General features: G+C 41.1%; 3 protein-coding genes across 6 annotated transcripts; 1 reads left to right on the top strand and 2 right to left on the bottom strand.

Annotated features, from left to right (window-relative positions):
* Positions 1-65: 65 nt before the first annotated feature.
* On the top strand, positions 66-1,162 carry LOC116917784 (dynein regulatory complex protein 8). The gene is made up of 5 exons (XM_032923385.2): positions 66-178; positions 241-525; positions 612-735; positions 813-877; positions 963-1,162. Exons 2-5 carry the CDS (start codon positions 351-353, stop codon positions 1,142-1,144), a joined length of 546 nt encoding a protein of 181 aa, XP_032779276.1. The 5' UTR covers positions 66-178; positions 241-350; the 3' UTR covers positions 1,145-1,162.
* Positions 1,163-1,607: 445 nt separating this feature from the next.
* LOC116917795 (MAP/microtubule affinity-regulating kinase 3-like) lies at positions 1,608-14,624 on the bottom strand. Its single transcript, XM_045168167.1, is given in 18 exon segments — positions 1,608-3,206; positions 3,623-3,727; positions 5,023-5,128; positions 5,770-6,054; positions 7,567-7,768; positions 8,213-8,300; positions 8,302-8,766; positions 8,859-9,071; positions 9,179-9,399; positions 9,529-9,664; positions 9,748-9,804; positions 9,879-10,015; positions 10,091-10,139; positions 10,493-10,546; positions 10,953-11,135; positions 12,651-12,686; positions 13,618-13,791; positions 14,335-14,624. Coding segments are annotated over 17 exon segments (2,526 nt in total). The 5' UTR covers positions 13,693-13,791; positions 14,335-14,624; the 3' UTR covers positions 1,608-3,092.
* Positions 14,625-17,835: 3,211 nt separating this feature from the next.
* On the bottom strand, positions 17,836-23,533 carry LOC116917735 (centrosomal protein of 164 kDa). 4 transcript variants are annotated; one of them, XM_032923332.2, is made up of 8 exons: positions 23,290-23,533; positions 23,036-23,162; positions 21,446-21,557; positions 21,249-21,376; positions 21,024-21,157; positions 18,442-20,961; positions 18,180-18,366; positions 17,836-18,108 (listed from the first exon to the last, which is right to left on the bottom strand). In XM_032923332.2, exons 2-8 carry the CDS (start codon positions 23,115-23,117, stop codon positions 17,957-17,959), a joined length of 3,315 nt encoding a protein of 1,104 aa, XP_032779223.2. In that variant the 5' UTR covers positions 23,118-23,162; positions 23,290-23,533; the 3' UTR covers positions 17,836-17,956. The 4 variants fall into 4 exon arrangements, with proteins under 4 accessions (XP_032779223.2, XP_032779228.2, XP_032779235.2 ...); XM_032923337.2 differs by having other exon boundaries at positions 23,036-23,157; XM_032923344.2 differs by having other exon boundaries at positions 23,366-23,533.
* Between the last annotated feature and the right edge of the window lie 329 nt (positions 23,534-23,862).

Raw genomic sequence — 23,862 nt, 5'->3', positions numbered from 1 at the left:
CGCGGATTCAAAATCATTGTAGGCGGTAAACAGCTTGGGTTGCATCCCCCTCACCTCACGTAGGCGTTGAGTACGGTCTACTTATCGTGGCGTCGTCGGCATGTGTAACGCACGTGATGTTTGTCAGATCGTAGCTCCCAATTTTCTTCCTTGCGTAACAGAAAAATTTCACCTTGAGGTTTGAACGGAAAACCCCGATATTAACTTGTCTTTCGATCTTGATTTTCTTTCTTTTTTTAGCTTCTCTTGCTGACATTGACTAAACTCTTATCTACGCCACTCCTTTTTCTAGTTGCCATAGCAAAGATCAATACGTTTGGTCGTTAGGTACGAACGCTTGTTTTGACAAAATGGCTAACAGAAGTCAAGGCAAGAGGGATGCCAATTCTGCCGAGCATCCATTGCCAACATCCAGCATGGAATGTCCTTTTAACAAATTAGCAACCGAGGCTTTTTTGGTCTTCGACGAAGCAAATAACGAAACGGTTGACGTGCGAGAAGTTGGGACCATCATCCGGTCGTTGGGTAAGCAAATCTTCCATCTTTCTTCGGCTTTTAATCAAAGCATCCTTGAAATTCTACCAGCTCATTCATTAATTTTTTTAAAAAAGGATGTTGTCCTTCCGAGTCGGAATTGCAGCATTTAGTGTCGGCCATGGAAGAGGATGGAACAACTCAGTTTGTAACTCTTCAAAAGTTCGTGCCCACAGTGAGTAGCGTGCTGCAACAAAAAAGGTAACTACTTATGCAAGATATTGTACGATTACCTATTGGCCAGAGATAACAAACTGATCGTAAGATTGTCTGCCAAGGTTCCAATCAGCCACCGAAGATTTGATTCTACGCGCTTTCCAGACATTGGATTCTGAAAGGAAAGGTGGGTTTTAAATTGGTTTTCCCCTTTTTAGGCGGTCTCGTAGGATAGGAGTCTGATGTCATGAAAAACAACGTTATTCTTTCAGGTTTCTTAAGCCGAAAAGAACTCGAATCTTCGTTGACAGGAAGTGGAGAGCCATTTTCTTCCGACGAAATGGAAGAAATGTGGACAGCAATCAAAGCACTGCGATGCCCATCAGACTCCGACCGTACCCTGCCACCCGACGCTTTTGAATACAGCGTCTATGCAAAATACATGATGAAATAAAGTCTTCCGACAAAACAATCACTTTCAAAATGCTTTCTAGGTTGCACGGTCGTAATTGTTATTATTATTTAGACGATAGAGTGAGAACTACGATACTGTAATTGGCAGGGGGCTTTTTTATGGGGTTACACAATCGCACTCTTTTTTTCATGTCACCCTTCATATGTACAATCTTCAAGTGCACACAGGAATGGATGTTCCCCTCATCCTCATTTCTTTTTTTGTCCTTTTTTTTCTTTTTTTTTTTTTCTTTGTTTCAAACAGTTAAAGCGACGAAGAAAACCGTAGAGGGGACGTGATTTATAAACTATTTGCAAAAATTCGGAAGGGTAGGGCCAAGGTGTAGGAATAAGGTTGAGGAGTTAACGGATCTTAAACGTTAAGGGTGGAAACGACTTCCCGTCGCTCAAACTCTTCATCGGCTCAAAGGAATGAGGAGCAAGGGAAAGAAAAAAAAATTAAATCAACCGAGAAAAAAAGGGGGATGATATTTTTAAAGATGAATTCAACGATGAGGATAATCGCGTACAGCTCATTTCTCATAAAGATACGGTGCAGCAGGTCAGAAACATAATGTGGGCGACGAAGGAGAGTGACGTGGGATTGGTGGTGAAAATTATTATAATAATAAATGATATTAATATTAATCATTAAAAAAACATCCGAGTGGGAGAGGGAAAGTTGTGAAACAAAACGGTAGGTTAATCAGCAGACCAGAGTACGAAAAAAAGTAGAGGTACTACCGATACCCTAGGATTTGTCCAATTTCACTACACACTGTGAGCTACACAACAAGGAGAGAGGAAAAAAAATAAAGAGGAAGAAGAGAAGGAGGAATACGGAAAGAAACAGAGAAAAAACATGTGATAAAGAGAGAATACCGAATCTACACCATCATTAACTAGCAGCGCGCCCAATGAACCTCCCCCCTTACACACGCTCTCTCTCTTGTCTCACATACGCACTTACATTCGCACACAATATGCTATACACATTTCAGAATGAAGAGAAACAAAAACTAAAAAAAAACAAACAAAAAATTAGGGAAAGAAAAGGGAAATATTCAATGCAACTGCCATAGCAATGCAAGTCCATCCTATATGATTATATAGACGGAAAATATTGAAAAGGGGAAAAAAATGATGAAAGATGGAAGAGAACTAGATTGGCGAGTGGATGTAGTGTGTGTGTGTGTGTGTCAATCTGGAGCGCCATGCTCGTAGCGCCTCGGTTGGTTAGCGATGGACGAATTTGGGTGAACATTTATAGCTACACGCTTGCTTGTTCCTGGGGTAGAGAATCCCAATAAGATGATAAGGGGGGAAAAATACACGAAAAGAGGGCAAAAAAAAAAAGAAAAAAAAAATCAAAGTCATTTGCAATGCTGGACATAATCATGGGCAACAAGTTGGAGGAAACATGACAGCTTGTAGAAAGGACTGAGGAAATGTTGGCAGGGCAAGGAAATTAATATAGATAAAAGATGTGTGAGAGAGAAAGAGAGAATGGACAGGTGGAAGGGGGAATAAACAGAGAGAACAGAGAAAGTGTTTTTCGGGATGTTTGTTGGGTGGGGATGGGCCGGTGTATAGCTTAAGTTGAGAAGCACCAATTCCAGCCCGTTTCCATTATGCCAACCAATAAAGTCGTTCAACGTATCAAGGTGCTTAAAAAAAACTGAAAGAAAGAAAGAAAAAAAAAAAACAAAAGAAAAAAACAAAAACTGAGCGCTTATCGGTTTTTTCACTCGGAAACTGTGGACACCATTCAAGAGCTTAGCTTGCGCGCTCCTTATTAAAAATGTTGTACAAGTCTTTGAATTTTTTTTTTTCCTCTCTTTTTTCTATTTTTAAACTCTGTTTTTCTTTGTTTTTGTCTTTTTCTTTCTTTCTTTTCTTCTTTTTATTCAATCGTTCTCTGAGTCGGAATAATCAGAGACGGCTGGTAGTCACAGTTTCAGTTCGTTGGCTATTTTAGAAGCAATATTTTTGAATCCAATCGACGTTCCAGAGATGCGCTTAAAGCGTACACCGTTCAGGGAGAGGCGAGGTAGTTTGCATACCTAAAATAATGAATGGGAAAAAAAAATAAAAAATATATAAGAAAGGGTATCTAAACACACGTCAGCAATTCCGAGCAAGAAAAAACACAGACCGCCCAAGAAGTTGGGCAACCTCAAGAAGCAATCTGAATAACCTATTCAAAACCATTTCTTATCATGTTTCTATAACTATTCATACGCGGCAGACTTTTCCTGAAAATCATATGCAAACGAGAAACCTTTTGAACTGCACATTTTCCATTCGTATCTGTTATTGCATTACAACGGGAAAACGAATAGCTTCTTTCCTTAATTGCTAACTCACGACATGTATAATTTTGACTACGCAGGGAAAAAACAAAACAAATGAATTCGGAAATAAGAAAAAAAAAGGCTAAACAAATAAAGATACGAAAACAAAGTTGAAACATATTTACCTCGATTTCCCATTGGACAAGGGAGTCGGTATTTGGGTCGCCGTGGACGCAGAGGAGGAGGTACCTCTCGCGCTGTTCGTAGTCGCAGTTGTTGGCGTCAAGAACCTTAACACATGAACAGCGATTGGCAGACGGAGACCAGAAAGAAAACAAATGTCATGTAAAGATTAATAAAAACAAATGAATCGAAAAAACGCGACTGCTTTCATTGGGGTGTCGCACGGTTTGTGTTTGGGAAAATAAGGAGGCAGGAAAAGCTATTTTAGCTGCCTTAAGTATCACAAGAACTAAGACAGAAGAAAAAAAAAAAAAAACCAAACAAAATACAGTTCTAATGTAATCAACAATTAGGATAGAAAAAATGATGGAAACCTGCCCGGCTTTTTATATTTCGATAACTTTTCTTAGTCATGATTTCGGTTTTTATTGATGTATCTTGTTTCGTATTTAATTCTTGATTTGACCATGAAAAACGTTTGATTTAAAGTAAATCAACAAATGAAAAAGTCAACGTATTGGGGCTACGAAACATACGGTGTCACTGCTCGACCGACAAAACGAAACAAGACTAACGGTTCGATTCAGATTGAAAAGAAAAAAACGCATTCAGTCAGTCAAAAAAAAAAAAACGAACCAATTCCTTTAACGATAATAAAACTGTCTTTTATGTCGATGGTTGCCGAAAAAAAAAAAAATCAAGTATGAATGGTGTTTTGGAAAAGCCGGGGAGGTTTGGTGGACGATATGACAAAACTAACCCCAAGTTGGAAAATAACAAATGGCCCAACGGGTTAAAAAAAAAAAAATTATATAGAAAAGAGTTAATTAAATAAACAAGTTTGAAAAAAATTAATTACCACAAAAAAGCTAATACCATAAAATAAATTGCGAGTATTATTGATAAAAAAAAAAAGCAAGCTAAAAAAAAAAAAAGAAATATGAATATCTCCATTAAAGATAGCTGACATTTACTCCACCTTCCTCCACCATCACCACAACCACGAGCCAAATGGGAAAGAATAACCAACCATTTAAAAAAAAATGTAAATCAAAAACAAAAACAAGGGAAGAAGAAGTTATAAGGAAATTTTAAAAATGGAGAAAAAGTTAGCATGCGAGGTCGGATGATGAGCAGTGGACAGTGTGGTCAATCATTTCTGATCAGTGGACAAGAGCCGAAAATGTAAAAATCAATGGGAAAAAAGGATGTCCAAACGAAACCAAAAAAAAAAATTTTAATTAGGAAAAAATAAATAAAATTTAGGAATACTAGTCCAATTCCAAAAATAAAAAAAAAAAGGAAGAAAACGAAAAAAAAAAAAGGTTCAAATAGATTCTACTACTGCCTTTTTGTGTGTGTTTGAGTGGCGTGATTTGTTTATATGGGGGAGTGTGAATACCTTGCGGATTTCCATCATGATTTCATTAGGGTCGCGCGAGGAAGTAGTCTTCATACTCCACGTGAAGCGTAGGGATCGCGGCTTCACTTGGTCATCATTTACGTTACTACTGTAAATAACACACCCCATATCTAAGATAAACTTTCTTTTGACAGTGGTTGCCAACGTTTTTTGTCTTTTTTTTTTTTTTTCTTTCAAAAGATCCAAAACAACAAGGACAACAAGGAAATCAAACAAATACCAAATGGAAAAAAAGGAGAGAAAAAAAAAAAGAAAAAACAGTATGGAGCGCTTTCGTACTTCAAAAAAAAAAAAAAGTCTTTACGAACAAAAGTTTAACTGTTTCATTTCTTGTGTTTAACCATCAATCTGAACCAGACTCTCCTTTGCTTCACATCCGACAAGAGGGGGGAAAAAAAAAGGCGACAGACGATGGAATATACTAGACAACGAAGCCAAAAACAAAAAAAAAAAATTCAAACGAATTTCAAAACAATAAGAATAATTTTAAAAAATAAAATTAAAAAAAAAAAAATAATCCCAAAGACGTAGATTTAGCCCGAACAAGGTAGTAGGTTAAACAGCACGTGACTCTTGATTGGTGTAAAGGTACAGAAATTCCTGTCGTTGTCGACTTTTTTTGTTTTGGTTTTCTATTACCCCTCTTATTATGCGTTTAACGAGTAAAAGGGCACGTAATAAATGAACAAATAATAAATAAAAAAAGTTACGGTGGGATGGGCTCACCGTTTAGAAAAGCGCGAGGACAGCTTCGAGAAGAACGAAGTGCGCGACGAAGGTCCCAAACCGGACGAGTCGGCTCCAGCCATCCCTCCGCCGGCAGCGCCGCCATACGTGGCTGCCTGATTTCTGGGGCGGTTTTGACCGCTATGGAATGTCGAACGACTGGGAACATTGCGGGGGAACTGTCCCGTCGGGAAACGGTTGGTGCTCGATCCTGACCCGGTAGGAGTGCCTGCACCTGAAGCTCCTCCCGCCGTACTCGGTGCCCCACTCACCGTACGTCCAGCACTAGAAAAACGGGACATCATTAGAGGACACAATCGACCATCAAACGTCATTTCAATAGAATTTTAGTCATTTAGGCTGTCGATTTTTATCTTTTCTTTTCATATTAAGGTTCCATGTTGAGAACCAATGGCTCCTTCCACCATCTCTGTAACACCGCATTTAAAAAAAACTACATGGAAAATGTTGTAAGTAACCTAGAAAAATAAATTCCGATGAGACCTGGAAAGCAAATACCATCCTAAGATACTAAGAGCGTATCAGCAAACAACAACATTTCACAACTATATAATAGCGACAGATTCTCCCAATTGCCGTCAATCAGCCAACCACCAATTAGTGTTTTTAAGAAAGAAGGAAATGTGGGACAATTAAGGAAAAAAAAAAACGGAAATTAAAGAGACAAATAACAGTTTGAGCGAGGGCTGTATGGGAGACAAACAACAAGATGAGACGAGGTGGAAGGAGTCACAAGGCAAACGTTAGTTAGCACACGAACGAGCAGTCAAGTCCCGTGACCCGTAGGCGCGCACGCACGCTCTTTCACTCAGTAAAAAAAAAAAAAAGAGAAATATCTTGCGGTGTTTTTTGATTGCAGGAGGAAATGAAGCAATAGAGAAACTACCTGATTCGAAGCGGATCGAGGGCGGGTGAGGCGCTCTCCGGACTGAGCTCGCTTCGCACCGCTGCTGAAATCGAGGCCGATTTGACGTGACCCTTGACTTTGGTCTCCGTCGCCCTGCCAGCACGCGAATGTGTGTAATCGAGCACCGCCCCAAAACGTCAACAGCAGCAACATCAGCAGCAGTCAGACAAGATGTGAGGTAGCAAGAGAAGGATGCAGTTAAAAAAAAAAAAAATGAACTACGGCACTTGGGTAAAGGGATGCCAACAGTTTGGCCAGATGATTGTGTTAAAGTGTCGAAGAAGGAGTGTGGTCATAAACATTCACATAGACACAGAGAAACGGGATAGATCGTGTCGGGCAGTTATGAAATGGGGGGGGTTTAAGAAAACTAGCAACAACTGCCGAGACACAGTTTTGGTGGCCCGTGACTCTCTAGGTTACAAGTCGTGTGACGTAGACAAGCAAGCCATCAAATCAATACTTGGCGACACTCGATCTAGCCCCACGAAACTCCAACTGAATGAGGGACCCCACTTTGTGTACATCCCTCCCCCCTTATTGGAAAATAACTAAAACACGGCGAATAGATTTGCTAAGAAATGAAATCAATAAGGAATAACCCATTGGAAATGAGGAAAATGAATAAAAATGAAGATGGCCAAATCAAACAATTAAAACAAAAGCACGACATACCATAACAACGAAAGGTGAGAAAGAAACGAAAGTAAACAAACACAAAAAAACACAAAACATGCGGGTAAGGCAGAACTCGGAAGTCAAAACGAAATAAACAAAGTAAATGCGCCACCCTTTCCTTCCTTACCCCCCAACATTTGAACAAAATGACTAGAAATAAAAAAAAAAAAAAAAGATGGCAAAGGACTTACGTGGTAAGAGCATCGCCGCCAATGGCATTGGTTTTTTCACTCGAGGAAGACTTTGATTCGTAACCTATGGTTGAGCGGCGGCCGACAGACGTCGTTCCTGGGCCCAGAGTACGATTGGCGTTGGCCGCCATTGTGTTCGATTTCGTTAATCCCCTTGGTTTGCCGAACAAGCTGCTACTTGGACTAGCAGCTCCTGCATTACCTACACACACGCATTCAAACAGATCGCAAAGAAAGAGACAAAAAAAAAAAAGTTTTGACGTCAGCTTATTCGAGCCGCTCGCAAAACACGAGACATGTAATAAATAGGGACGAGATAGAGTCTCCCGTCAGTGGGTGCATAGTTATAGCCAACGATAAACAAAAGACCGCAAACTAATGGCCAACAGTTCCTGCCTTTTTTTTTTTTGTTGCATCAGATTGGTCGGAATCCTTTAGCCCAGACAGCCATCAAGTTGTGCGGCCACCAATCTCGATGGATATTGCAAGTGTGATTGGATGTCATTCCCTAGACAGTGGCTGACACAGTCGTAAAGCTCCAATCTTTTCGTAACTTTTTGTCTCTCTCTCTTGATGAACAGCTGGCCATACATTCTCATAGAGAAGATAACAGAAACAGAAGAAGAAGAAGAAGACATATACGCACCAGTTGGATTGGCAGTAGCATTTTTGATGGCAGCTGGCGAAGCCAGTGGCCGGACGCCCGTCGGACCCCCGCTGGAGGCGTTGCCCGCTTCCCAGTCGAGCGGATGTTTCTTTAATAGTGGCCGAGTCGACCGTGTTCTGGCGACGGAAAAAGTTGGTGGGCGCTACTCCGCTCGAACTGTGATTGGCGACCTGGGGCGTGGCAGCCGCCGAGGCACGGTTGCCAGTCGTAACGGTTGTTGCTCCGGCATTAGCACCGGAGGCAGCAGCCGTGGCGGCACCCGAGGCACTGGCATTAGTGGCAGCTTCGCGCGTCTCACCACCCGATGACGCTCGACGACCCGTTTTCGACGACGTTGCAGAGATGGAGCGGTGGACGCTTCGCTGGCCTCCAGTGGCGCTTACAGAGACTGTTGCTGTCCCTGATCCCGATTGAGACGAATGGCCCGATGAGGGCACAGATGCTGGCCCAGACGCAGCGGCAGCCGCGTCTGTCCGCGGAGGGACACCCCGCAATGACAATGAACTGCCTGACCGGGATCCGTCACTCTCCAGCTAAACAACAACAACAACCAACAACAAAAAAGATAACAATTATTTACGCTGTACGTCACGAAGGGAAAAATTGAAAAGCGTAAACTACGTACATCGGTCGATCTTCGTCCAAGCAGCAGATACGTGGCGAAGACGTCGTCATACTTTTGAGTTTTCAGAGAGTCTTCAATCTCCGTCCGGCTGTAGCCCATACCGACCAAGATTTCTATCCGCTTCAGGTCAGACAGATCGACTTCCGGTTCCGAGAAAGGTTTCAACTCGTCTTCTTCGTGGCCCATATTCATCCACTTGTCTTTCATGATCGCCTAAGCGCAACGAACGTACAGAACAAAAAGAGAAGTCAGTCATCGATCAACCGAGACAAGCGCGTTTCTAGGAAAAGAAAAGGATTGAAGGTGCAAGGGGCTCTCACCTCAAGCGATGCTCTCTTTGTCGGATTTAGAACGAGAAACTTCTTGAGTAGATTTTCGCAGTCAGTAGACATGTAAAAAGGGATGCGATATTTTCCCCGTAGAACGCGCTCTCTTAGCTCCCGAAGTGTGGATCCGTCGAAGGGCAGTGAGCCGCTTACCAATGTGTACAAAATGACTCCCAGCGACCAGACATCCACTTCAGGCCCATCGTATTTCTTCCCTGTAAACAAAAGGGGGGAAAATCAATAATGCAATCCAATTCAAAGAAGGTACGAAAAGAGAGAGAAATAAAAGAGAAAACAAAAAACAAAAAAACTGTGAAACCAAGCGGCATGTGGCGGTCATTTACCCTGGAAAAGTTCCGGTGCGGCATACGGTGGACTACCGCAAAACGTATCCAGTTTGCTTCCTGGCGTGAATTCATTACTGAATCCAAAGTCGGCAATTTTGATATTCATTTCACTATCCAATAACAAATTTTCAGCCTGTCGACAGGTGGGGAGGAAAAAGAAAAATGATCAAAATTATTATTAGAATCGCTCGATTGCAGTGTGTTGACCACACCCACCTTCAGATCTCGATGAATAATTCTTTTCTGATGGCAATACTGAACAGCAGATACTATCTGTAAAAGCAAATAAGACAACAATGTTCAAATTAGCCGGATAAATCAGCAAGAGAACTAAATGTGTCAGTTACTTGTCTAAATTTTGCGCGTGCTTCCTTCTCTTTCATGCGACCGTGAAGCACCAAATAATCAAAGACTTCGCCGCCGCTGGCATATTCCATAACAAGGTACAATGTCTTCTCTGTCTCTATCACTTGGAATAGTTTCACTATAACGTGACAACAAAAAAGAAACATCAAGTCAAAACTGATGAGCAAATGAGACTCTCGTGATGAAAATTTACCGATATTCGGATGGTCCAGTATCTTCATGATCCTCACTTCTCTGAACAGCTGAAAACGAACAACAAATTACAAGATCAGAGACAAGTAGACGAAGTTTTGCTAAATTGGGTTAGAAGGTTGGTGGGCGATTACGAAATGTTCATTTTTGTATTTAAATTAAACAGTTCTGGGGACTCGGTGATTTTGGAACTATCAACGGCAATTGAACCTCATCTTTTTTCATCCGTTGGCTGGAACGAGCACACAAATGACAGACTATTGCAATCATCTCATCGTGCGACCCAAAATTACAGGGCCAACATACTTTCAAGACGATTCGTTTTGGGCGCATGATCAAGGAAAATGATAATAGGGTGGATTCAAAAAGGGGATTCCTAGAAACAATGGCTTTGTTTACTCACCTTTTGCAGGCTTCCCTGATTCAGTTGGGTCTTATCGATGATCTTGATAGCCACCTGTGAACGTAAAGAGAACTAACCGTTAGAATCGCAACGAAATTGAGCCCCAACTAGGTCGAATAAACCACAGGAAGAAGATATTTCTCTACATTCTCTCTCACACACGCACATAGACACACAATCAAAAGGGACACATGGACTGAAAAGCGCGTGAACCAAATAAGGTAAAGGAACTCAATTAACGGCGCTCTTGAAACAACCGCCATCGGACATAAGGTCTTTTTTTTTTTTTATTGTTTTCATGTGACCAACTGGTGGTAACAATCGTCCAACGACGCATAACGAAAAAAAAAAAAAAAAAAACACCCGATCAACGGGGAAAGGTTACAGGAAAGAAAAAGAAAAGAAGGAATCATGAACCGTTGCGAGCTATAAAAAAGCAGAAAAGAAAAAAGAATCTCACTTCTTTGCCAGTTGGAATATGTTTGGCTAGTTTCACTTTGGCAAAATTGCCTTTGCCGATGGTTTTCAGTAATCGATATTTCCCAATGTGTGGTTCTTCCGAAGTGCGCCTGGAGGAACTTCGGATAGACGCAGATGCACTGCCGGAACCTCCGCCTCCACCTCCACTGCTGCCATCCGACCCCTTGAAAAAAAAAAAAAAAGTGAATAAAACCAAACAAAACAATTTAATCGATATTCATGCTAGAAATACACATCAGTCACAGTCATTCTAGACAGAAACACGGCCGGGACCGACACGCGACTAACTAAACAAAGCAAAGAACAAGCGAACTTGTAAGATGACGGATTCTTTTAAATGCTACGGGCCTACTTCCGCAATTAAATGCAGACTAGTCAATCGATCAACGTTTTCTGTCCAATATCCAACAAAAACGACCCAATGCATAGGGACCAAGGGTAAGAACAAGACAAATAACCCACAAAGACAAAGAAAAAAGACTTAAAAACTATGACGCATCGTTTCGTGCTGTGTGCATCAGTGTAGCCGTAATGTCTCGCAAAAGAAGGAAAAAAAAAACACATCGGGAATCCATGCATGACGCTACAGACCACGTAAAAAAAAGGCTCCACTCATTACAAAAGAAAGAAACATGGTGCGAAACGCTTCCGTAAAAAAAAAAGGACAAAAAAATAAAGGGATTCGGCTTATTGTTATGGCTTTTTTTCTTGTATACATTAAAGGAAGAAAACGGCTGGATATCGCTGGGCATTACAACTGCCCACTCCCACAATCTAGCCTATTCTGCATAGGCTAAATGAGTAACCTTGACGGTTGTCGAGGATCAATCAGCAATGCCTCCGGTGATTCAGAGAACGATTCTTGTGGAAAGCCAAACACTTGACCCTACCCTCTAAAATCCAAGGTTGAACAGGTATGACGTCACGACGTAAATGGACTGGTTGAGGGGAAGCAAAAGTCTCGTTAACTCGAAGCTAAGGTCTGATGGTTTACGGTCAAATAACTACAATTCTTCCCCTTTAATGACAAACGCGCAACGCTACCTAAAGCAGTAACTTGTTCTACGAACCGAGAGATTCGGGCAAGTTCCGGCTGCAAAGCTCGGTCACAGGGAAGTTTAGACGTTGAGACCTTTATCATTGCCAAAGTTTACATCTCGACTTTATTTCTCGTCCTTTTCGTTTTTTATCGTCCTTTTTTTTCTCTTTTTGCAAGTTTTCTTTTCTTGATTGAAGGTACAAAGCACGCAGCTCAACGTGAGCACAAATATCACGTGCAGCAGGATAAGTTTGGACGTCTCAAAAAGTAAAGAAAAATAAAGAAAAGGACTAAAACAAAAGAACCGATTGCACACCGTCCATATCTTGACGAAAGCTTATCTTTTTTTTTTTTTTTTTGCTCTTTCGAGAGAGAAAAACCCCACTTGGCTCGACAGTCTAAGAATTGTAAAACCCATTTGCTATAGCACCAGCTCAGGAAAACAGACGGACGAAAGCGGACTCGACATTTACGTGTCATCACCCACAGAGTAAAAGTGGGAGAACAGTGGAAAAGCCCAAATACAGTTGTTACTTATGGTGGGCTAAGGTCACAGTCAGATGACTAGTGTTAGTTTTAAAAAAAAGGGAGATGTAACTAGACGGATGTGCTTAATTGAGATGATAAATTTTCACTTACCGGCCGCAGAGGTGACTTGACCGGTGTAGTCTTGACCTGTAAAAAGCAAAGGGGAAAGACATGAAATGAATGGACGTAAAGATTAAAAGAGAAAAATGCACTGCGCACTGGGTAATTAAAAAGGGAAGATATTACAGCTGCCTTATTTCCCATCGCTGATTGCTCTGCAGATACTATTATCCAGGGAAGTTACACAGCTTGTGCACACACACACCCACTGAACAACGAAATCACAACGAAATGCTTCTATTTAACAAGCATGACTTTTCCTTGGGAAAGTCTTGTTATTTACGAAGAAACAATCCCAACTAGCTGGATGTTAGACGACGACAGAAGTAGCTAGTCTCAAGCGGTCGACCGCTCGTCCGACACTGAACAGGAAAACAGCACACAAAAGGTGTGGTTTTGGCAGTGTAGTTCTTTTTTCCCGTCTTTTTTATCGTGCTTGGAAAATGCGATTGGGCCCAGCACAGCGTGTAGAGCCCGAGAGCTACAGTTCAACAACCTGCAACGCGTTACGGTGCTCAAACCGAGTCTTGTCAGGTTAACAATGGGATAAAATTGGGAGTTATTTTCGATATCACTGTTGTTGCTATCTAGCCAAACTTATTTCCCGGTTTAATTTTGAATCCATCGAGCTAGGCTGGGAGATCTTGAACTCTATTATTCTTCAGGCGATTTTTAACTGTCAACACACGCAAAAGCAGAAATTTGAAATAAATTGAGATGGGAGGATGCCAAAACAAGATTTCTCTATCGGTTAGGCTTCGCACAAATTCGGTGAGTCACAACCACACCTGACAGCTAGAATCCTTGTTTGTGAACATAATCACAGGCGCGTTCGCTTGCCCTCCCCTCCTCTATGCACGTTTTTTTGTCTGTGTGTTAGCTTAGCAGAACTAGATACACTTTCTCAAGAATTTCGCCGGTCCAAGGTTATTTAACACACTGAACCATTTCTTGCTACCTTGGCAGTGGAGACATGGTCAGAAGGTAAGGATTCAGGAACAGTTGGAAGAGTAGTCCTCATCCCTGCTGACATGTTGTACGGGAACCAGCAAAGCAAAAATGGTTTTCAGCTTGCAAATGTCAGTTATTATTTTACACTAATGAGCAGATCCAATCACAAGGTACATATTCCCTGAAAATAAAGAAAACAATGAGAACCATTAGTATCATATTGAGCTCAGTTTTTCACAATCAACGCTAATGAACCAAATGTGTCATCGCAAGCCAAGTTTGACATATGATGCTTCAGATTGTAAAATATACCAAATTAAATCAATTAGGAAAACATTTCATTCCTGTTGTGTTAGGATCTACTTAACCAAATATTTTCTTTGGGACACCACTCCTGTTAGCTGTTTAAACAAGACCCAGCTGTTCAAGCAAAGAGTACCTCGGGATTTAAGCATTATGAATGATTCAAGCTACAACAGTCTTTGCTCAAAGCAAACTTCTGCTTTTTTGTTCATTAAATGGAAGTAGGGGCCAAATATGTTCGAATTTGATATATCCATGGAAGAGTGTTGATGGCTTTTTAACAAAACAATGGAAGCATCCCAAAGCCATCAACAATACAAGCTGCAATCTGTCACTGGGTGGAACGGCAATTGTCACCATCATTAAACCTTGGCCTGTGTGTGAATAATCGGGATTTTAACGTAAAAGAAAATAAATTAACCTGACAAGCAGGGGGAGGGCTAGGTCGAGCTGGCAGAAACGGTTGATTTTTGTCGGTCACTCACGAACGTTCACGCGAGACTGATTCCCATCTCTTTGCACTAAACAGCATAACGATTCACGCAGACCTTACAATTCACAGTCTTGACAATGGACGGCTCGTTGGAACAATGTATAGCCGGATTAGCGAGTTAGAATCAGAGAAATATGAGCGTGAACGTTTGACCAGGTAGGGAAAGATGTCGTCCGCCCATGTCAAGATGGCCGCTTCGTTTTTCGAGAGGAAAGACCATAGCCTGCTTTATTGACGCGCCGAAAACCTGCCTACCTACAAAGAGTACCTTAAACAATGTCCACCAGGCAGAGCCGCCTGGCGGATCGGGGTATAGCATCCTATTCGTTTGGGGCGTTGTTTGGGATGCCATTGAGAAATGGGAAAGCATTTGGCCGTGTAAAACATAGTACCCCATGAAAATTTACCTTAACGTGACTATCGATAGTTCCTTCACTACACCTCGATCACTAGCATACCTCCAATGAATCGACAATCAAATTTTTTTACTTCAAAAGAAACAAATACGCTCAAAACGAATCTAATAATACACAAATAGTAAAGTTGGAAACCAGCGACAATATTCAGCTTGGTTCTAAAGGAAGAAGCTCCGTCTGTGGGGTTTTCAAAATATACCCACCGATGTGCTGGGAAACTATCCGACCTCCGCTGAGCAAAAAGAAAAAAACAGGAAACAGACACAATGGTCGGAGGGCTTAAAAGTCTCAACTATCGATTCACCATCAGTCTCTTCCTACCCCCCAGAAAGCAGCGCCCAAACCGGGCAAGATTTTTCCATTCTTCTATAAATATATATTTTTTTTATTTATTCTTTTTTAAGACATTATTTTTCATTTAAAACATGAACGAGGTAGATACATAGGTACCCATCTGTGAACTTCTCTTTAGGTATTTGGTAACCAGAGATGGTTAAACAAAAACATCATCTCAATGCGCTGATCGTAAATAAAAGAATTCATCGAAAAAGGGATGCTAGAGCTAAATATGAAGAGGCCCCTTTTCGAAAACTTCTCATACGCAACTTTCTCTTTAAGTTAGTAATACCTCGTCCAAGGTAACATTGTGAATAGTTTTGGAAATCGCTTCTTGAAAACAGAGATGCATTTTTCGTTTTAAAATCATTGTAAGGCGAAAGTTTTCTCTTATCCAACATCAAACCGTTATTGTTTTTTGAATGTTTGTGTACGTTTAGAAATCAACGAACATTTTTAACAACTTTCTTGTTTTGCAATTAATCTTTACGTCGGTTGTATAGAAGATTAGAAGGATAACACAATCACTGCCGAAAGACTAAAACTTGAAGCTTACGAAACAGATTAAAAGGGTTCTCTTTGCCTTGTGTAATGAATTCAAATGTTTTCCCAGTTTTGTATCAATCGAAGAACTATCCTGTTGAAAAATTTTTTCAATCTAAACTTTGTAGAAATTAGGCTACTCAAGTTTATAGCAATCCAACGGACGAGTGCTATGACCTTCGCCGGCATTTGATAAGCTAAAAGAGGCGGTGACCTCCGCATACTGACGCTAGACAACTTGGAGCCTATAACAGAGTTTGATACCAAGGCTTGCATCAACTTCCAATTATGAAAGACGATAATCAATATACTTCTAATAATGGCTTTTAAGATTTTTTTAACGCTTGTTGTGCTACGGCATGCCACCCTCTGGTTTAACCATATTAATCTCTCCGAGCCAAAGGTCCGTTGAATTTCATAATTATTCATTTTTGGGAAAACTTGACTGCCGACAAATGAAGTTAAATTTCCTATTGGGAAATTCAAATTCGAGGTTGACGTTTGACATTAATCAACGTTCACGGGTTGAGGTAAATCAAACATTCTGAAAACATTGGCTAATAACGGCTATATGTTTAAATGACAAAGTCCACATACGAGGAGCTATAGATAAGAGAAAAGAATAGCCGTTAATGTATAATTCAATTCAAAAGCTCCCGCAGGGATGGTGTAGAGGAGTCACTGTCGCTTCTCCTTTTGTTGGTCGTGCACATGAACTTTGCGGACAACGCCCACGCGTGAGCCACTCCCCACAGAAAGAAGATCACGCAGCGCATGCAATTCTACTTGCTTATGGCCTATGGATGCTTTGCTCAACTATAGGAGGCTATGGTGCGGCTATAGATCACGCTTAAATCTCCTGCGTCACATCGCAGCTTTTTAACAGAAAACATGGGAAAGCTTTACGAGATTCCCTTGTTTCATACAGCTTTGCACGAGTTTGTTCCATCCCACATCAAATGAAAACAGAATATAAAAACATCGTTCTGATGATGGACTTTGGTGAGGAAGTATCCAACTTAGCGTGCAATTCGATCCCTGTAGCCGCATATTGCGCCCAATTGCTAGTTAGAGCATGGGCAATCAAATTCGGATCGTGAAAACAGGAAAGCTGGAATCGTCGAAGCAAGTCTTTCCCATCCAGTCTCCTACCCCAGTTTCATCAAGCCGCATAATTTGGTCAACGGACTATGGACGTCAATCTTTGAGCGTCGTATATTTTAAAAAATGTTTCGTTCTGTGCACTATCATCCGTGTTGTTGCTCTAATCGTTGGTCTGCCAGCTTTATGTTTGAACGTAGCACCTCCAAACATTTCATGGACCTAGACAAAACGGTTGCTGACCAAGATATGAATTGAATCCTTTATGACACTTTAGGCAAACATCAATTGACAAGGTAAGCATATGGGATCTAACTGAGTCATACATAAAAAAAAAGGCATCGATAAACTTACTGATATTGAAGAAATCCTGTCCTTTTATCGGAATTGAATAAGGGTATAGTTTCCAAGGGACAATAACATCGTAGTACTATCCCATAGTACCACCACGTATTCTTAGTAACACAAGCTAGCAGTGCGTCCGGACACTCTGTTATTCTGATCTCGCGGCGATAACTTTCAACTTCATTGGGTATTCAACCCAGTCACCTACGTAAAATACGAACCACAGGGGAGGTCCGCGTTGGTTAGACGGGGGTCGCCGAGTAGAAGAGTAACGACATTTTCCTGTCCTCTATTTTTCGATCACCCCACCCAAAACCCCTGTAGGAAACATCCCCCCATCGAGGGAGAGATAAAAGAATCAGAATAGGGAAAAAAAAAAAAAAACTTTTCAATACAAACTAGCTCGGCGTATCGGATTTCAGCGTTCACACCGTGTTAGATTTGGCTATAAACAAAATCGAAGCAACGTACAAAGGTCAGAATTGTTTCCCACCTTTATCGTAAGTTCGTTGAAACCTGAACTCGTCCTACTCGCCGAGTTATATCCGGTCTTTATTACATTTCAGCACTTCCCTTTTCGAAATGCCGTAGAAATCCAGACAAAGGCACGATCTTTAATCCTTTTTTCCTGTTGGGGTAGAGCAGATCGGCACCTCAAACGACACAATTATTATTAATGGTAAATATGTCCCATTTAGACCGTTTCATTCCCATACAAAACTGATTATACATTTGACTTTGATAATAAAAAGGTTATCAACAAAAAGGAAACCTAAGTTTGGACGGCTAATACTGTTTTCTTTTGGCTGTCAGAGGAAAGATTTGGAATGCTGCGTTTTGTTTTGTTGTAACCAGAGCCTCAGCGCTTGCGTACGTTCGGCTGTCGATCCGCTAAAAGACCAATGCAGAGGCACGCGATCGTTAGTCATGAGCGATTGAGACGAAGGCATCCACAGTGGACCTGAATATTCAAAATGCGTAGTTAATTAGGTTTGTTGGACAGCAGAAGAATGAGGTAACATTAGAACATACTTTGGTAAGAGTGGTATGATAACGGTCTTGGTCGTGGTCCAATATGAGACCACACTTCCTGTAGATCGCCACTAATTTTCTGGATGGAACTCAGAACCGTGTCCCACTCGCCCGTTGGAATTGCACTACTAATTCCTGACGTGTGCATGTCACCCAGAGAATGGTCGGTGGATAGATCTTCCATCCACTACATCATGACATACAAAATTGAGATTAACAATATATTACGAAACAGAACTCATATCTGAGAAATTGTGTTTACCGCTCTCCTGGGCGTTTGACTCTTAGAAAGTCCCTCACGCGCTCGTTGAATGGGCGTCGACTTTTTTCCGGCTAAACTGTCTCTGCTTGCGTGCAGGTTTGTCATCGACTGGCTTCTGCCTCTAGAGTGTCTCCAATCGGAAACAGACGATGTGGTCGATGTCGTCGACTCGTCAGTGTCTAACCACCAAGGCTCCCGTTGAGCCTTGACGGGTGTGTTCTTTTTCCTTGTTGGCGGATTTTTTTGAAACGACAAGTTCCTTTGCTTGAGCAGTTGCATTTCCCGTTCAACGCGTGCCACCTGTTTCTGAAGGCTGTCGCACTGGCAATGGATTCGCGAGTCTCGTCTAGGTGAGTCTCGACTTTCCCAGCGAGAATTTGTTTCATATTTTGAAGGATTCGATTCAGTAGTTTCAATTTTGTCAACCTTCAACAAAGGCGCCATTTGTTCCATTGGAAGGCTAATGACCGGAATGGGCGGCTCCTCTGTTTGCACATTGGCATCTTGACGGGCGACAGTCCGATGTAAAACAGAGTTATTACACTGCAATACTTCATTGTTGAGTTGTGTCTGGACTTGACGGGTTTTCTCCTCTACCAAATGTGCTAAAGTCTCTTCCAGACGAACTATTTCACGTTTGGCTAATTCTTCTTTCTCAGACTTGGCATTTTCGACCAGTTTGCTCAAATTCTCTGTTCTCTCCCGTTCGCTCGCCAGCTGATTTTCGAATTGTTCCTTAATTTGAGCGATTTCGCTAGCGAACCAACTTTCTAGTCTTTTCTTTTCGTTTTCTAATTTTGATTCCATTTCTTTTTTTATCATTTGCCAGTCTTCTAGAGATTGGGTCGTCTTCTCATGGCCGATTCGTGCATCTGAAGCATCACATTTGACAGAAGAATCTGCAATTAGCTCTTCCGTTTGCGTGACGGTTTGCGGAAACTCACTGAAAGATGCCGGAGGTAATAACAAATCTAGTTGACTAGCTTCTTGCTCGGTATTCAAATTAAGGGCAGCATCCATCTGAACAACAGGATTTTGCGATTCGACCGGCTTTGTATCACACGTGATGAATACAACAGGACTCTGACATGCAGGAATGTCTTGGGCGATCACTGGGTTGACTTGGCTTGTCAAGACTGATTCTTCTAGCGATTCAGAACGCGTAATGCTTCGAACTAATTTTGGAGTAGCATTTTCCAAAACCAATTTCACGGGTGGGACATCCTCAATTACTTGAGGTTCAACTGTTAACTGGGAAATAATGAGAGGCGGGATGTCAGTGTTTTCTACTTCTTTTCCATTATTATTTGCAATGGAATTATTTGATTTATCAATTTGTGTAAAGGCAAAATTCAAATTTTCTTCATGCACTTCCTCACGTGCAGGCTGAAATGACAAGGTTGGTGATAGCGTTTCTGAATTTTCGCGATGCGTTGGCACACGGATTTCGGTTTCTGGCAGTACATTGGTCACTATACGAGACTCGAGGTTCGTTTTCAATGCTGGGATACAGTTTTCGGCTTCTTCGCCTGCTTCATTTTGCATATTATCAGGGCATATGGTAGTTTCGTCTTCTACCATATCAGCGTTGTCACTCTTTTCACTGGCAGACAACGGACTAGGGCAGTATTCGGAATTGAAACGCGTCACCATTTCATTAGAATCTTCATTATCAATAAAGGCAGTTGAAATCTTGACTGGTGAAATGTTTGGAGACGTCAAGCCAAATGAGGTGAATGACACCTCCCATCTTTTCTCTTCGTACGCTGTCGGGTAGCATTGAACATCGGTTAGCGGTTTCAAATATTCAGGATCACCTACCAAGTCTAGAATGTCTTCCGAGCTTGAAGATTCTGACCTTTCGGTCGCCTTGTTTTCTTCAGAACATTCCGGGGTATATTGGTGGTAGTGATTTGGTTCTATATCAAAATGAACGTGTCTCTTCTCCGAATTCATTGCACTTGTGTGATCCGTTTCGTTCGCATTCGACAGACACGATTCGGAAGATTCGTTGCTTTTGAGTCTTTGAGACGCTTTTTTTGCGGCTAGACGTTCAGTGAAACTTATTCGTGGCTTCGATTGCTGAACTACAGGTTCCAATTGAAAATTAGAGACGGAAGTCGAGAGCTCTTTAACGATAATTTTATCAGTTGTTAATGGACTCAAGTTTCTACTTCCGGAAGTAGGGTAAACTGGGACTTGTTTCGTTTGTTGGGGTGGGTGATCATCTTCTGAATTCGTTATTTTACTATGAAGGCTTCCTGCCGTTGAAACTGGCAGAATGGAATGGTTAAAAGGCGCCACTACGGTGGTTGGACGATCACGATTTTCAAAAAGGAGATCTCCAGGTAAAAGTGAAGATATGGTGTCGCTCGATTTGAATGTAGAAAACGACACCTGTCGAACTTGTTCGTTGTGCGAATGAGGTGAAGTTGGAACACAAAAAGGAGGCAGAGGATTCGGAGACGTTGTCAGTACATTTGTTGTTGATTCAATTTTTGGAATTCTTTTCAATGGTGCCTGATAAAACGGAAGCATCATGAATACAATGCATGTTTAAATAGACGTTTAGTGAAAGTTACCAGTGTTCGAGGAAGCGGCGTTTTGACGGGTGTGATGCCTCCCATAGTGGAAGATGAGAGGCCCCCAAATCCCTTTGTGCTCAAACCACTTTCCATGGATTGTTCCGATGACTCTCCTTCTGGGTTCTCCCTTTCTGTTAAATAAGCGTATTTATCATCATTTTAAGTTTCTGTCTTGACTGATTAATCAACGAGCTTCAAAACTAGATTGGAAACCATCTGTACCTCTAATTATCTGACAGGATAAATACTCTTGAGCCAAATTCCTGTGGATTTCCTCAAGAGGATGATGCCAAATTGACTGACCGTTCAAAGCATTTGAATAAAACCACTGGCCCGTTCGAGTGTCAAGACTACCGAATAAAAATAGAAAATCTAGAAATAAATTTAAATTCAATTGAAAATTATTAATAATTAATTACCATGGGAACCAAAAGCGAGGCAGAGGTTGTAAGATCCAATCCCTCACCAAAGTTGTTAATGTTGGATTAGCTGCGAGATCAATTCCTAAACGTTGACCGTATTCCCGAATATCTGCAAGCATGGAAGAAATGAATCAACTGTACAAACACACCTAACCTTAGTTTTTCTATTAATGTAACTACATTTTTAAAAAAGCGACGCGTAAACAAAAGCGCTGTTTGCTTTGGGAATAATAACGGCTCGTAACCTGAAACGAGGTGATGCACGCGAATCGTACAGGGGGCCACGTGACTTCATATCCGGTTCTTATCAGCACCGGTACAACCGCGTCTAGGCCCCATCACTGGCAGTGCGGCACGCTCATCCCCCCTTTTTCTCTACCGTTACCGCTTGCCCCATGCAAACAAGTACGCTATCTCGTACTGTACCCCCTTCTGTCTGCCCCAATCCTCATTAATGAGCAAGTCTGCTCATCCGTCATCACCGCCAACCATGGGAAAAGCTTTCCCTTTTTTTAAATGCAAGTCTGACCTTCTAAGTCTGGGAAACACCGGCATCAGCATAAAAATAGGTTAAACGAGTGAGTGGCACGCAAGTTTGGATTGAGTAACACTCTGCAACTGCCAGTGTAGGACGGTTAGAATTAGCATGGCGTGACCAGCATCAACCCTCTCCTCTTCTGACATCGCAAAAATTACATTTGGTGGAGGAGAACACGCGGAAACGAATTGCAGCTGCATGGTCTAAATCCTCACTGCATGCAGTCGAGAACGTATTTAACACAAAATCTCACGCTTCCATCAGATGTTTGTTGACATCTTTTCAAAGAAAAAAAAGGGAGATCGAATAGTTTGTAACTGGCGATGAACCTGACACATTCACAATATATACGCACTAGCCATAAACGCATACGGCACGCGGCGGTCGCGTGAACGGAAGCTTCTCGCTAGCGGAAGGTACGAGTGGATGGAAGGTGCATTCGTACTATCTGGGGACGAGGATGGTTAACTTGGATAGCTCTATCTAACCATAAAATAAAAACGTAATTCAGTCACGCGACTTGCGAACTACTAATAAAAAAGAGGCATTACAGTCATTGTCGTGTAGCCGAGACAGAACTAAGCTTAAGCCTTGAATCTATAATTACTCTCAAAATAAGTTTTTTATAAATCGCGCTTTCAATCTATACGGAATTATAGATTCCTTCTACTGAAACGTTAATGTAATGCCGTCGAATCGTCAACAATGTAAATATTATTATGCATTTTAGCATCTCGATAACAATTAAGCATTTTCTTTTCACGGAGACTCGAATAAATTTAAGATATCCGACAGGTTAGATGTTTTTTTAAAAACATGCTTTGGTGCTATTCCAAAACATTTGCAACACAAAAAGGTGTTTTTTTTTTAAAAATACAATGATGTGCAATGACCTCGTGATTTGAAGCTGCAATGACACAAATAGAAACCGAAGATTCTTCAGTTCTATTTGAGAAGAAGAGCAAAAAGAGTTTTTAGAAAAACATGTGACTTGAAAAGGTAACAGGTAACAAAGATTCAAGAATAATTAAATTTATGTTGAACCATACCATTTTCAGAAACATCGGTGGAGGCATCAACAAATTCTTCATAAACGATAACTCTCTTAGATGGTTTGGGTTTATCACTCATATTCTTTTATGGTTGTTCTTACAGAAAATCTTCATGTTTCCTAAAATGTTGTTCAAATGTGATCAATAATTAGATAGAGTCCTGAAAAATGCTATTCTTATCTACTAATTTAATAGCCAAACTTTTTTGCAGTATACTTCAGGTAAAAAAACTCTACTGTTAATGAACTTACCTGGTCGTAATATGACGAAAATATGTGTATGTGTCAGCACTAATGTAAAAATCTTATGCTATTTTCAAGAACTTGCCTGATCTCGACACAACAGGTTTAAAAATATATCGTTACGGTTCGGCCAAAGATTTGGTAAAGATATACCAACCGACTACTGCTAACTGATCAACTGTTTCATAAACACAAAACCAACGGGAGTTCACACATGTGTCGTCGGCTACATAGACGTCAAAAAATGACAGCTCATGAGCTCAGTAGCCATCTAACGTCGTGATTGAAAACGAGGAATTAAAATTCGAAAGAATTTGTGTGCTTAAGCTTGAACGAAAGAAAGACAGAAAGATGAATATACTTATTTTTAAAAAATGCAGTTTTAAAAAAATTTGCAGTTTTTTACATCAAGCTTTTTCATTGCATTTTACACATTTTCCTTTACTAATTGCCAAAATTTCACGTTTACACCATAAATATGGAAATTGATCACGTCCAACAGATTTAGATAGTGGGCTATTGTCATACTCAGAAAATGCGCAATAACTATATAGCCTTAAAATATACGATGAGACGTGGTGG

This window comes from Daphnia magna, linkage group LG1, assembly GCF_020631705.1.
Source record: "Daphnia magna isolate NIES linkage group LG1, ASM2063170v1.1, whole genome shotgun sequence".
In the NCBI taxonomy this organism is placed as follows: domain Eukaryota; kingdom Metazoa; phylum Arthropoda; class Branchiopoda; order Diplostraca; family Daphniidae; genus Daphnia; species Daphnia magna.
The sequence above is the reverse complement of the archived record's forward strand: the minus strand, read 5'-3'. Positions and strand labels throughout refer to the sequence as shown.